Below are 14,174 nucleotides of genomic sequence, written 5' to 3'. Positions count from 1 at the left end.
TGTAACCCAACCATAACAGTGATAGCTGAGATCACCTGCATATCAGATGTCACTGTGTGGCAGAATATGTGTGACACAACCCCCTTCTTTCCTCCTCACCGGTCCCTGTGGGGCTAAGATGGGCATCTCGACAGCCTACTCAAGGCCTCCTAGCCCAATCAGCAGGTCCAGAACTCAAACATCAGTGTTTTGCAGAGGGCTGTAATGGAGTTCCAGAGAGACAAAACATGGAGATACCCAAGGAAATTTTGTATGCACTCGTAAGATTAGGAAGGAACAAATCAATGGCACCACCAGTGTCACTGATCCTGACCCTACAGTGCTGGGACAGATTAGGACAAGATGTACCGTCCCCCAGAAGAAACCTTCTACAGAAGAAACTTAAGAATGGAATGCATGGTAATGACCTCATCACTCCAGTGCACAGCTGTGTCTTACCTCCCTCTTCAGGGGTGTTACATAGTCCCAGTTGTTGGTTCTTGGATCATACCTCTCCACCACATTCAGCTCTTCGTGGTAGTCCCGTCCTGCAACAGCATACAGGTACTGCCCCAGGACACACACACAGAGATCAGCATGCTCCCGCTGCATGGACTGGATTTTAAACCATTTGTTGTGCCGCGGGTCATACCTTGGAGGAAAAGCAGATTAAAAACCAGTTTCCAAAAGAAATCACTAGACTGCGGTTGTGCACTGTAAGGAGTGCCATCTCCACACCCCTTCTTGTATATCCTGCTCTCCAGCACACTGCAAGTAGAAAGATCTGTGCTTCTAGGTTCCTTAGACCCAGTCCCCACCTGGGTCTTCTTTCTATCATGGGCACTTAGGTTGATCTGCAGCAGTGTGATTACTGCTGCCATTCTAAAATCCCTCTCTTCCCTGCACAGCAGGATTCTACACCAAAGAAGATAACAGTTATGCCTCCATCATAGCTAAGCAACCACTAACCCCCTCAATCAAGTAGCATCATTGAAACAGAAAGTGATTTAATCAGAAACAAACTACTTCCTTACCTCCAACATCGGGCCTCTGCCCGAAACCCTCTCACATTGTTGTCTCCACCAATCAGATACACAAAGTTATGGAGTACAGCAATTCCCTGGTTGGACATCCTGGGAGCCTGTGCAGTAGTTAGGTGCTTCCATTCTCTCAACAGGGGGTTCAGATATTTTGCCTGGTCACTAAGAACTGTTGATGGAGTAGAATACATGCCCCCAAAGCCCACTACACAGTCAAATTCAGACCTGAGCATTGTCTGTGAGCTCTGCAAAGTGGGTTGCTGGCACTCATTTTTGTGGTAAGTTATGGCATTGGCTACAGTCTCTTTTAATGGGCATGGGCTGAGTCTATCATGGAGCCTCTGCAGAACCTGAAGCTCCATCAGGGGGAAACGCACAGTCTCTAAAAGTTTAGGGGGCTCCAACAATGACACTTGATCGGTTTCTACTTCTTCTAGTGTGTAATGGTAAAGGAGTGCTCCCTCATATACTTTATTCTCAGAGTCCACTTCCAGGCGGTTGCTGCTTAGGAGGGAGTAAACCTTTTCCAGAGGAAGCTGCCGGTACTTCTCTGTCTTGGAGAAGGAGACAAAGCTTTTTAGGATATAAGAGTCTAGGTGCTCGCTGAGCTGCCCCAGATGGAAAAGTTCTGCCAGCTTGTACACCTCTAGGATGTTTTCTTCATCCACCCAGGACATCAGGAAGTCACAACAAAACTCAATGACTTCTGGAATCTGCAAGGAGTCAAAGGCTGCCATTTAGTTCTCTTTTTGATTTATTCTGTTTCTACCTGTAAATATCTCAAAATGAATCATAAATCAAACTTAGCACAGACACAAAATATTATTAAGCATTCCATTTGCACATAACCAACTCCATCCATCCTTAAATAATTTATTAAAAGCCATGAATAACCATGGTCTAAAGGTGATCTTTAAAAGCCAACAAATTCTCAACCAAACTGCCTTCTGACACCCTACAATGAAAGGCATGATCCCTTAAGTGTTGCTCTTTACTTAAAAATTTTCCATATTGCTTTCCTAGCTACAAGTCATTCAAAGTGGTTTTCAAATTAAAAAAATAACCAGATACCAGATAAATTTAACTATAAATCCTTTAATAAACAGCACGAAAAGGATGTCATTCTGTATTGGAAAACAATGAAAGCTGTACTGAGGGGGGAATATTTAGGATAAACAACTGTGTTAGACGATAACATAACAATTCACTTATATACCGCAACTACCTCACAGTTCAGTGTGGTTTACAGCGTTTAAAAAAGAAACTGCACATTCGTAGAGGAATTACAATTCAACTATTTAAAAAATTTCTCAAAGAGATAAGTTTTTAACAATTTACTGAATTTTAAATAGGAATTAGAACTTGAGATCAAATTACTATACCTCTTATCCCAAAGGGCTGCTTGATAAGAGAGAATTCTATTGAAAAAAAATCGCTTATAAAGACAACCCTTTACTGAGGGGAAAACAAAAATATATACCTCATTTTGCCTAACTGTCTGTATCTTGTTTGTCTGATTACTGTGAATGTTGCCTTGTAACCCATTCTGAGCTCTCAGGGCTGGATGAGATATAAATACAATTAAACAAATAAATAAATAAATAATTATAGCCTATTCTAATCACAACAAGAAAATGAGGCCATTTTAAGGTTGAAGAAACAATTAATTAAGATTATCAGCACTCTGGTCTTAACCCTAGTGCACTTCATGCTACTCAAACAGCATATACACCAAAGGGCTCCGACATCTGTGAAATACTTTCATTATCTGTTGTACAAAATGGGTAACAAAAACGGTAAATTATTAGCCAAGGCGATCAGAACATGGAATGGTCCCCACAGAGTTCTATAGATTAAAAACAAGCAGGGAAGTACCCTGTCCATGGACAATGAAATATGCAACACAAGAAGACTGTGGAGTCATGTTTAACTGATGTAGACTTTATTGTGTCAATAAAACTTCAAGTAGGAACGCTAGGAGAAAGCACCTATTGACGCTGGATATTAGTCGTTTCATCCACGAACCTTTTGAAGAGACCACTCGGGACCCCTGAGGAAGACATTAAGGTCGAAACAAGGACCGTGTTGGGTCCTCTTTACAATTTAAAGTTACATAGTAACATAGTAAATGACAGCAGATAAAGACCTGAATGGTCCATCCAGTCTGCCTATTAGTGATACTCATGAAAAAAAATACATGATTTGATTAACTTGTCTCTTCTTTGATACTTCTGGGCCGTAGACTGTAAAGTCTGGTTTTGTCCCTGGTTCCAAATGCTGAAGTGGCTGTCCAAGCTCACTTCAGCCTATCCAACCATCCAGTTGTTTGCAGGATTATCTACCATAAAGTCTGGCCAGCAACATCCTCATGTTCCATATTAATGGAGTTCACATTGATGCTCATCCCAGCCCATCCTACAACGAATCACCATATATGGGACACAGACCGTGCAGGTCTGTCCAATACCGGCCTTAGCTCTTTAATTTACATCCTTTGTTTTCTAATTAGAGATCCTCTATTTTTATCACACGCTTTTATGAATTCCATCATCATTTTCCTCTCCACCACTTCCCTCAGGAGGGCATTCAAGGCATCTACCACCCTCTCCATGAAGAAGAATTTCCTAACATTGTTCCTAAGTCTTTCTCCCTGTAACCTCAAATTATGCCCTCTAGTTTTACCATTTTTTCTTCTCTGGAAAAGATTTGGTTCTATATTAATGCCTTTCAAGTATTTAAATGCCTGTATCATATCTCCCCTGTCCCTCCTCTCCTCCAGAGTATACATATTTAGGTCTTCCAGTCTCTTCCCATGTAAACTCTGAACTTGAAAAGGCTTGCCTCATCCCTTTTATCATTTTTAATCACCCTTTGTATCTATTTCCACTATATCTTTTTTGAGATACAGAGACCAGAATTGCACACAGTATTTGAAGCGTATTTTCCCACTATGATATGGATTATACATGCTCCAACCCGCTTTAAGGTGAACTCATTTGCATATGCATGAGGTATCTCCCAAACCTGACCAAAGAGAACATAAGAACTGCCATCTCCGGATCAGACCTCCGGTCCATCAAGTCCGGCGATCCGCACACACGGAGGCCCAGCCAGGTGTACACCTGGGGTAATTTTAGTCACCCATATCCCTCTATGCCTCTCATAAGGAGATATGCATATAGTTTGCTTTTAAATCCTAGAACGGTGGATTCCACAATAACCTCCTCTTGGAGAGCATTCCAGGTGTCCACCACTCATTGCGTGAAGCAAAACTTCCTGATATTTGTCCTGGATTTGTCCCCCCCCTTAGCTTCAGTCCATGTCCTCTTGTCCGTGTCACATTGGACATTGTAAATCATTTTTTTTCCTGCTCTATTTTGTCGATTCCTTTCAGTATTTTGAAAGTTTCGATCATATCCCCTCGCAGTCTCCTTTTCTCAAGGGAGAACAATCCCAATCTCTTAAGTCGTTCCTCGTATTCCAAGTTCTCCATACATTTTATTAGCTTCGTTGCTCGTCTCTGCACCCTCTCTAGCAGTTTTATATCCTTCTTTAGGTTGGGAGACCAAAGTTGGACACAGTATTCCAAATGTGGTCTGACCATTGCTCTATAAAGCGGCATTATAACTGTCTCTGATCTACTCGTGATTCCTTTCTTTATCATGTGGAATGGGCAGCATGATGACAATGGTAATCTGGCCAAGGGATATGACCGAATGGAGAACTGCCTCTTACCTTCCTGAAAGCAAGTGGTCAATATGTTGGCTTGAAATATCCAATAAGAAATATTAAGAAAAAGGAGAACTGGGCATCTTCCTCATTAACAGTTCACTGATAAACAACTGGACTTCTCAATCCATTACTCAGGTGAGATTGATTGAGGGAAGTACAGGAAACAGTGATCATCATAAGTTGATTTCACTAGAAAACTGCTAGAGCTTCTTCTTAGATAATTTATAAAGATGACATGGATCACTTTTCCTACCACTCTTTCCAACCACAGGATGGGATGTAGAAATTGCAGATGCAAGTGAAATGGCCATCATGCTGCCTTCTGTCAGCTTTTGTCTAGTTTAGAGTAGAGAGTTACACAGGGATGGAAATTTAACCCATCCCCAATAGAATCTAACTTGTACTCATCCATACCCACTAAGATCTATTCCATCCCACAGCAACTTTTACATTCCTGTGGGAAATCCAAGGAACTTCTTTCATACCAACAGGATTCCCACAATCCCCATTCAGCTCTCTAGTTCAGAGTTCTGTTGGTGCATTGACAGATTCTGGCATTTATAAAACACCCTGGTTAAATGTATCATTTAAATACTAGGAATAGTTTTATATTCTCTGTTCAGAGGACAAAAGACAAATGTACCCACCAGAGTAAAAACACCACCACAGAACCTCACAATCTTCTAAGAAAGTTCCTCATTCACCATCCTTCATACTTCTGCTTACCTGAAGTAAGCAGGCAGCAGCCAGGGTCTCCTGTATATTGGTAAGACTGAGCTCCAGTTCAGATGTGTAGATGAAGTTTACAATCTGACACATTGAGGCATAGGAAACCCCTTGGATATGGATCTCTTGCTGTTCCATTTCTCTCAGTCCACCAGCAAACATACCCCTGTGAGATACAGATGTCATACATATTGCTATATAAACTCTTGAATGAGGCATTCCTAGCTACAGTGCAAGTATTAAAACTACTAGCAACTAATCTAAGAGATTGAGATCATCTTTAACAGAGTCTGGCTTATCAGTGAGGTTCATTTCTGCTATGCTATGCAGAAAACATGGCCCATGTAAGAGACAAACTAATGGTGTATGAGGAGGAAAAAAGAAAATAAACAAAGAGGTTCTCTCTACCACAGAGGGAATAGATTACCCAAAACTAAGTGCATCTGGATGACAAAAATCTATTGTTTAAGTCTGACTTATTCTTGCTGTACACTGCCTCAAGTGAATTCCTTCAAAAAGGCGGTAAATAAATCCTAATAAATAAATGAATGAAAAGCTTATGAATAAAAGTGTCAAACACTGCAGAATCTGAAAGGATGTGCAGAAATTAATCTTCATTTCTTCATTAATACTGCAGGTACCAGAAAACACACATTTAATAAGCAGACATACAATAAGGCATATTCATAAACTTGAAAAATAAACATTCATAAAAGAAATGACTGACATGTTTCAGCAAAGGCCTTCTTCAAGGCTTTATTGATAAAACCAATATAACAATAAATGTAACAGTGTTGTCATGAAAAAAATAGAGATTAAGGTCTTACCTTGCTAATATTTTTTCAAGTAGATATGAGTGTCATTCTGGACAATAGGATAGTCTCCCCATGCTTGCAAACTGTGCAGAAGGAATCCATTCCAGGTTTTCAAGTTTATTAGGTTTTTATATACCACCTATCAAGGTTATCTAAGCGTTTTTTTACAATCAGGTACTCAAGCATTTTCCCTATCTATCCCGGAGGGCTTACAATCTATCTAATGTACCTGGGGCTATGGAAGACTGAGTGACTTGCCCATGGTCACAAGGAGCAGCATGGGGTTTGAACCCACAACCCCAGGGTGCTGAGGCTGTAGCTCCAACCACTGCGCTACAACTCCTCCTCCTTCTCTAGAGGACTCTGCTGCCCAATTCACTTTGCATCAAAGTGAATGATAACCCTATATCGGAACACATAATAAGGAGGGGTAAGGGGAGACTCCCTGAACTACAAATCTGCTCTGCTCTGAAAGTATAACAAACATGTTAAACATTTTAATTGAACAATTGAAACAATGAAATAACCATACCAATCAGAAACATTTATGGAGTTCAAACATTCTCCCAATGTATTATATATAGCACTAGATTATTCTTCAAACCCTTAATGTATGACTGACATCAAAATCTCAGTTTTGACTCAAACTTCCTGATTGAGACAGTAGGCAGGTGGAGAAATACTGACAGGGTGGGGTTCTAGAATGACACATCTATCTACTAGAAAAGATAATAGCAAGGGAACCTAATTTCTTTTTCTAGTGTAATAGGTGTGTCATTCTGGACAGTAGGGTTGTACAAAAGCAATCCCAGACATCTTGGGCAGGACCTCTGTGCCTGCTCATATCAATGAGGACCCAAAGATGGTGTGTTCCCATGCTGCCACATCCACTCTGCAGAACTTGGAAAACATATGCATAGTGGACCAGGTTGCTGCCCTACAAATCTCGGGCAAAATTATCTGATCTTCAGCCCACAAAAAAGACAAGCTTCTTGTGGAATATGCTTTCAAGGAGACTGGTGATTGCTTGCCACAGGCTGACAAGATGACCATCTGTATCCATCTAGAAATGATAGCCTTAAATGCCAGTCTACCATGTCTAGCCTTACTGGTGAGCACAAATGGCTCGACAGTCAGAGCTCATTGGTGACCTCTAGATAACGTAGGAGGACTCTCCTCACTTATAGTTTCTTCAGAATCCGGTCCTTTTTCTTTGACCCTGTGGTCTGGATATAAAACATCGAAATGAGATTCAGCAAAAAGGTAGCAAGGAAACCCTTGCCTCTGTGATCTTGAGGAAGGGCTCCCTGCACGACAGGGCCTGCAGCTCAGACTCATCTCACTGACACAATGGCCACAAGGAAAACGGTCTTGATAGAAAGATCCAACAAGGATACTTCTTGAATAGACTCATAAGGAATCTGACTGGGGCCATTGAAAACCACGTTCCAAGACAGAAATGGTTGTTTTACCAGTGGTCTGAGCCTTAGTGCCTTCTTTAGGAATCTGGTGGTCTGGTTGAGAAGCCAGTGGATCTTTGTGTCCATGGACTCTGAAGCACAAGAGGCCCACTACTTGGACCCTGAGGATTGCCACTACAAGGCCTTTGTCGAGACTTGCTTGGAGAAAAGCTAGCACAACCGTGATCAGAGCACTACAAGGCTTAACCTTCTCTTTCATACACCAGTGTTGCCTTAGCATAACTGGAGCACAGCCTTCTGCTAAAAAGGAAGGCAAACAAACCTCTTGATTCACATGGAAAGAAGACACTACCTTAGGAAGAAAAGAAGGAACTGTGAGAAGGGAAACAATCTCCCTCAAGTGAGATACAGATTTTGACAAGACAGAACAAAGTTCAGAGATCCTCTAGACCAGCGGTCTCAAACTCGTGGCTCCCCCCCAGGTACTATTCTGTGGCCCGCGGTCTGCATGTGATGATCGAGAGTCGGTTCCCTTGCTGCGGTCTATTTTCTATTCAAAGCCGCAGGTGGCAGCTCCTCACGTGATCCGGCCTGCATCGGAAGCCTCTCTGACATCACGTCAGAGAGGCTTCCGACACAGGCGCGCATTGCGTGAGGAGCCGCCACCTGCGGCTTTGAATAGAAAAAAAGACTACAGGAAGGTAGTCATCGCGTCCAGGGAAGGAGGAGGAAGAGAAATTCTGCTGCTGCATAGGGGGAAGGGGACGAGAAAGAGAAATGCTGTTGCTGCATGGGGGAGGGGGGAAGAGAATGAGAAATGCTGCTGCTGCACGGGGGGGAAGAGAAAGAGAACTGCTGCTGCACGGGGAGGAGGGAAGAGAAAGAAAAATGCTGCAGTTGCACAGGGGAGGGGGGAGAGAAAGAAAAATGATGCAGTTGCACAGGGGAGGGGGAAGTGAAAGAGAAATGCTGCTACTGCACAGGGAAGGGGGGAAAGGAAATACTGCTGCACCCAATTGGGGAGAGGGAAGGAGGGAGAAGGAAGACAAGGGAGAGGCGAGGAACAAGAGATGCCAAGTTTGAGGGAGGGAAATGAAACAAGGAAAGAAGATACCAGATCATAGAGGGGGAGGGAGAGATGCCAGGACATGGGGGGGGGAGGGAAGGAGACAGATGCCAGACCAGGAGAAAGGAAGGAAGGAGGGAGGGCGAGAAATGAAGGAAAGAGATGTCAGACCATGGAAATAGAGAGAGAAGGTGAGAGAGATAGCATGGTTTACATCGTACTTCAGTAATCGCACATCTACAGTAATCTTTAATGATTCTTCTTCTTCAATTTCACAAACATCATATGGGGTTCCTCAAGGATCAATTCTTTCACCTTTACTTTTTAATATATTCTTGGCACCTCTTTTGACATTATGTCAATCTATAGGATTTCATGTTTTTGCCTATGCCGATGATATTCAATTATTGTACCCCCTAAATAATAACAACATAAATGAAATTTTGACAATTAATGAGAAACTGGAGCAAATTCATCATTGGCTTGACAAAAACAGGTTGGCTCTCAATATCAAAAAAACAAACATCATGCTGTTTCCTTGGAAGGAAAACTTTTCTTTAGTTACTCCTATTATGATTCAAAATATTCCTCTTCAATTAGTTAAAAATACTAAAATTCTAGGAGTAATTTTTGATAATAAACTCAATTATCATGATCACATTAGTAGTATTGTTAAAACCACCTTCTATAGATTGCGGAAAATTCGATCCATTTCTAAATTCCTCTGTCCTAGAGCACTTAATATTCTTATTCACTCTCTGGTGATGTCTAAAATCGATTACTGCAATTCATTATTTACAGGAATTACGTTACAAGAAATTAAACGTTTACAAATTATTCAAAATGCTTCCATTAAATTAATAACAAAATCTAAAAAATTCGATCATGTGACACCACTCCTTAAAAAGGCTCATTGGCTGCCAGTCATACACAGAATTACACACAAATTATGTACTATTATCTTTAAAACATTAGAAAATAAGACTCCAGCATTTTTATTCAGACTACTTATCCCATATTCTGTTAAAAGAACTTTAAGATCTAGTGAACGGAACCTTTTATCAATTCCTACGTTAAAAGTAATTAACACAAGAAGACAATTTATCTTTTCATGTACAGCTCCCCAGGTCTGGAATGCGCTTCCCATGTTTTTACGGGAGGAGAAAGTGTTTGGGAAATTTAAAAGCGAATTAAAAACTTTTTTGTTTAAAGACGCATTTGCAAATTAATTAAATTTTATTACACAGTGTTACTCTAGTTAATTATTTTTTACCCATTTTTTAATCTCCTTATGTGTTCTCCCTGTAAGTTCTTTCTTTACTATAAAAAAATGTATTTCTTTCCCTCTTACCCTTTGTTTACGTTATAATTGAAATTGTATGTAATGTTGTTGTTTCCTTACATGTATATTTTATTGTACATCGCTTAGAAATCTGATTAAGCGATTTAACAAGCAACCTAATAAACTTGAAAACTTGAAACTTGAAGGGAAGGTAAGACATGGAAAAGTAGATTTTAAGAAGAAAGCAGAAAAATGGAAAAATTGAATGTTAAGTTAATGCCAAAGATGGATACAAGGTAGAAAGTGAAGACAGAGAGAAAAACAGTAAATGGACAAGAAGGCCTTGGGAATGTAGTTAAAAGCACAGAAAAATAAAGTCACCAGACAACAAAGGTAGGGGAAATGATTTTATTTTCAATATAATGATTGAAATGTGTTAGTTCTGAGAAAGAAAAGATGTTAAACTTTAACTGTGAGGGCAGCAGAAAAAATAGTTAATGTCTTATTAAAGAAATGACAATTTTGCATGAGGTAAAACTCTTTATATTTTATAAATCTTTCCTTTAACAGTTAAAAGGAAAGATTTATACAATATAAAGAGTTTTACTTCATGCAAAATTGTCATTTCTTTAATAAGACATTAATCTTTTTAAGAAGGACAGAGATGGTCATAAAGGTGGAGGAGTAGCTCTCTATGTAAAGATCAATATCCAAGCGACCGAAATGCAAGGGACCTGGGGAGAGGAAGAAGCGATATGGATTGTTCTGAAAAGAGAAGATGGAACTTCTATCTATGTGGGTGTAGTCTACAGACCTCCGACTCAATCGCAGCAAATTGATAAGGATCTGATTGTGGATATCCAAAAGTTTGGAAGGAAAGAGGAGGTTCTGCTGTTGGGAGATTTCAACCTGCCGGATGCGGACTGGAATGTTCCGTCTGCGGAATCGGAAAGAAGTAGGGAGATTGTGGATGCCTTTCAAGAGGCTCTGCTCAGACAAATGGTGACAGAACCCACAAGGGAAAAAGCGATATTGGATCTAGTCCTCACAAATGGAGAGAGTATCTCTAATGTTCGAGTGGGTGCTCACCTGGGTAGTAGCGATCATCAAACGGTTTGGTTTGATATAACGGCTAAAGTGGAGAGCGGCTGCACGATACTTAAAGTCCTAGATTTCAAACGTACGGACTTTAATGCAATGGGAAAGTACCTGAAGAAAGAGCTGTTAGGATGGGAGGACATAAGAGAAGTGGAAAGACAGTGGTCTAAGCTGAAAGGAGCGATAAAAATGGCTACGGACCTTTATGTGAAGAAAATCAATAAAACAAGAGAAAAAGGAAGCCGATATGGTTCTCCAACCTAGTGGCTGAGAAAATAAAGGCGAAAGAGTTGGCGTTCATGAAATATAAAAAAACCCAAGAAGAGGAGAGCAGAAAGGACTACAGGGTGAAACTGAAAGAAGCCAAGAGAGAGATACGTTTGGCGAAGGCACAGGCGGAAGAACAAATGGCTAAAAATGTAAAAAATGGAGATAAAAATTTTTTTTCAGATATATTAGTGAAAGGAGGAAGATAAAAAATGGAATTGCTAGGCTAAAAGATGCTGGGAACAAATATGTGGAGAGTGATGACGAGAAAGCAAATGTGCTAAACAAATACTTCTGTTCTGTGTTCACAGAACAAAATCCTGGAGAAGGACCGAGATTGTCTGGCAAAGTTACACGAGAAAATGGAGTAGATTCTGCGCCGTTCACGGAGGAGGGTGTTTATGAGCAACTTGAAAAACTGAAGGTGGACAAAGCGATGGGACCAGACGGGATCCATCCCAGGATACTAAGGGAGCTCAGAGAGGTTCTGGCGAGTCCTATTAAAGACTTGTTCAACAAATCTCTGGAGACGGGAGTGATTCCTGGGGATTGGAGGAGAGCGGATGTGGTCCCTATTCATAAAAGTGGTCACAGGGATGAAGCAGGAAACTACAGGCCGGTGAGCCTCACTTCAGTTGTTGGAAAAATAATGGAAGTGTTGCTGAAAGAAAGGATAGTGTATTTCCTTGAATCTAATGGGGTACAGGATCCGAGGCAACATGGCTTTACAAAAGGTAAATCGTGCCAAACGAACCTGATTGAATTTTTTGATTGGGTGACCAGAGAGCTGGATCGAGGACATATGCTAGATGTAATTTACTTGGATTTCAGCAAAGCCTTTGATACAGTTCCTCATAGGAGACTGTTGAACAAACTTGAAGGGCTGAAGTTAGGACCCAAAGTGGTGAACTGGGTCAGAAACTGGCTGTCGGACAGACGCCAGAGGGTGGTGGTTAATGGAAGTCGCTCGAAGGAAGGAAAGGTGACTAGTGGAGTCCCTCAGGGTTCGGTGCTGGGGTCAATCCTGTTCAATATGTATGTAAGTGACATTGCTGAAGGGTTAGAAGGAAAAGTGTGCCTTTTTGCAGATGATACCAAGATTTGTAACAGAGTAGACACCGAAGAGGGAGTGGAAAATATGAAAAAGGATCTGCAAAAGTTAGAGGAATGGTCTAATGCCTGGCAACTAAAATTCAATGCAAAGAAATGCAGAGTAATGCATTTGGGGATTAATAATAGGAAGGAACCGTATATGCTGGGAGGAGAGAAGCTGATATGCACGGACGGGGAGAGGGACCTTGGGGGTGATAGTTTCCGAAGATCTAAAGGCGAAAAAACAGTGTGACAAGGCAGTGGCTGCTGCCAGAAGGATTCTGGGCTGTATAAAGAGAGGCGTAGTCAGTAGAAGGAAGAAGGTGTTGATGCCCCTGTACAGGTCATTGGTGAGGCCCCACTTGGAGTATTGTGTTCAGTTTTGGAGACCGTATCTGGCGAAAGACGTAAGAAGACTTGAGGCGGTCCAGAGGAGGGCGACGAAAATGATAGGAGGCTTGCGCCAGAAGACGTATGAGGAGAGACTGGAAGCCCTGAATATGTATACCCTAGAGGAAAGGAGAGACAGGGGAGATATGATTCAGACGTTCAAATACTTAAAGGGTATTAACGTAGAACAAAATCTTTTCCAGAGAAAGGAAAATGGTAAAACCAGAGGACATAATTTGAGGTTGAGGGGTGGTAGATTCAGGGGCAATGTTAGGAAATTCTACTTTACGGAGAGGGTGGTGGATGCCTGGAATGCGCTCCCGAGAGAGGTGGTGGAGAGTAAAACTGTGACTGAGTTCAAAGAAGCGTGGGATGAACACAGAAGATTTAGAATCAGAAAATAATATTAAAGATTGAACTAGGCCAGTTACTGGGCAGACTTGTACGGTCTGTGTCTGTGTATGGCCGTTTGGAGGAGGATGGGCAGGGGAGGGCTTCAATGGCTGGGAGGGTGTAGATGGGCTGGAGTAAGTCTTAACAGAGATTTCGGCAGTTGGAACCCAAGCACAGTACCAGGTAAAGCTTTGGATTCTCGCCCAGAAATAGCTAAGAAGAAAAAAAAAAAAAATTTAAATTGAACCAGGTTGGGCAGACTGGATGGACCATTCGGGTCTTTATCTGCCGTCATCTACTATGTTACTAACTATTTTTTCTGTGGCTCTCACAGTTAAAGTTTAACATCTTTCCTTTCTCAGAACTAACAGAAGCTCCTCCTACAGCCAGGACTGTACCAGTGACTGAAGCAGCAGTCCACCTTCACAGGAAGATATCAGGTCAAAGACTGGGGAGCCCCATTGGTCCAGAATAAGCTGAATGGTTTTCGTCCCCCAGCTCCCATCCTTCTGGGTCCAGAAGAGAGTGGTTGAGAAAGTCTGTCTTCATATTTTTCTTGTTCACAATATGTACTGCTGACAGCACCTGTAGGAGACTTTCCACCCAACAACAGAGGCAAGCTTTTCCAAGGCCACTGCCTGATTTCTGCTGCCAACCTGCTTTTTGATATAGGCCACTGTGGTGGCATTGTCCAACATCACTCTGATTGCCATCCCATGGAGGAGAAGCAAAAATTCCAGCTGAGCCAGGTGGACCTCTTGAGTCTCTAGGTAGTTGATAAGCACGCTACCTCCTGAGCAGACCAGGCCCCCCAGTCGTACAGACTTGCATCTGTGGTGACCAACCCCATTCCATGATTTCCAACAGCACATC

At 41.6% G+C, this 14,174-nt stretch overlaps 1 protein-coding gene across 5 annotated transcripts in view; it reads right to left on the bottom strand.

Annotated features, from left to right (window-relative positions):
• Window positions 1–14,174, bottom strand: part of KLHL22 (kelch like family member 22) — a 35,651-nt gene that overhangs the window by 5,307 nt on the left and 16,170 nt on the right. For all 5 annotated transcript variants that reach the window (XM_033953773.1, XM_033953774.1, XM_033953775.1 and 2 more), the window contains 3 exons: window positions 5,478–5,643; window positions 1,014–1,732; window positions 439–631 (listed from right to left, as the gene is read on the bottom strand). In XM_033953773.1, coding sequence (XP_033809664.1) covers window positions 439–631; window positions 1,014–1,732; window positions 5,478–5,643 — 1,078 coding nt within the window. The remainder of the gene's footprint in view (window positions 1–438; window positions 632–1,013; window positions 1,733–5,477; window positions 5,644–14,174) is intronic.

The sequence above is a fragment of the Geotrypetes seraphini genome, chromosome 8 (genome assembly GCF_902459505.1).
Source record: "Geotrypetes seraphini chromosome 8, aGeoSer1.1, whole genome shotgun sequence".
Classification (NCBI taxonomy): domain Eukaryota; kingdom Metazoa; phylum Chordata; class Amphibia; order Gymnophiona; family Dermophiidae; genus Geotrypetes; species Geotrypetes seraphini.
Note: the sequence above shows the minus strand (reverse complement) of the source record. Positions and strands in the feature narration are given on the sequence as shown.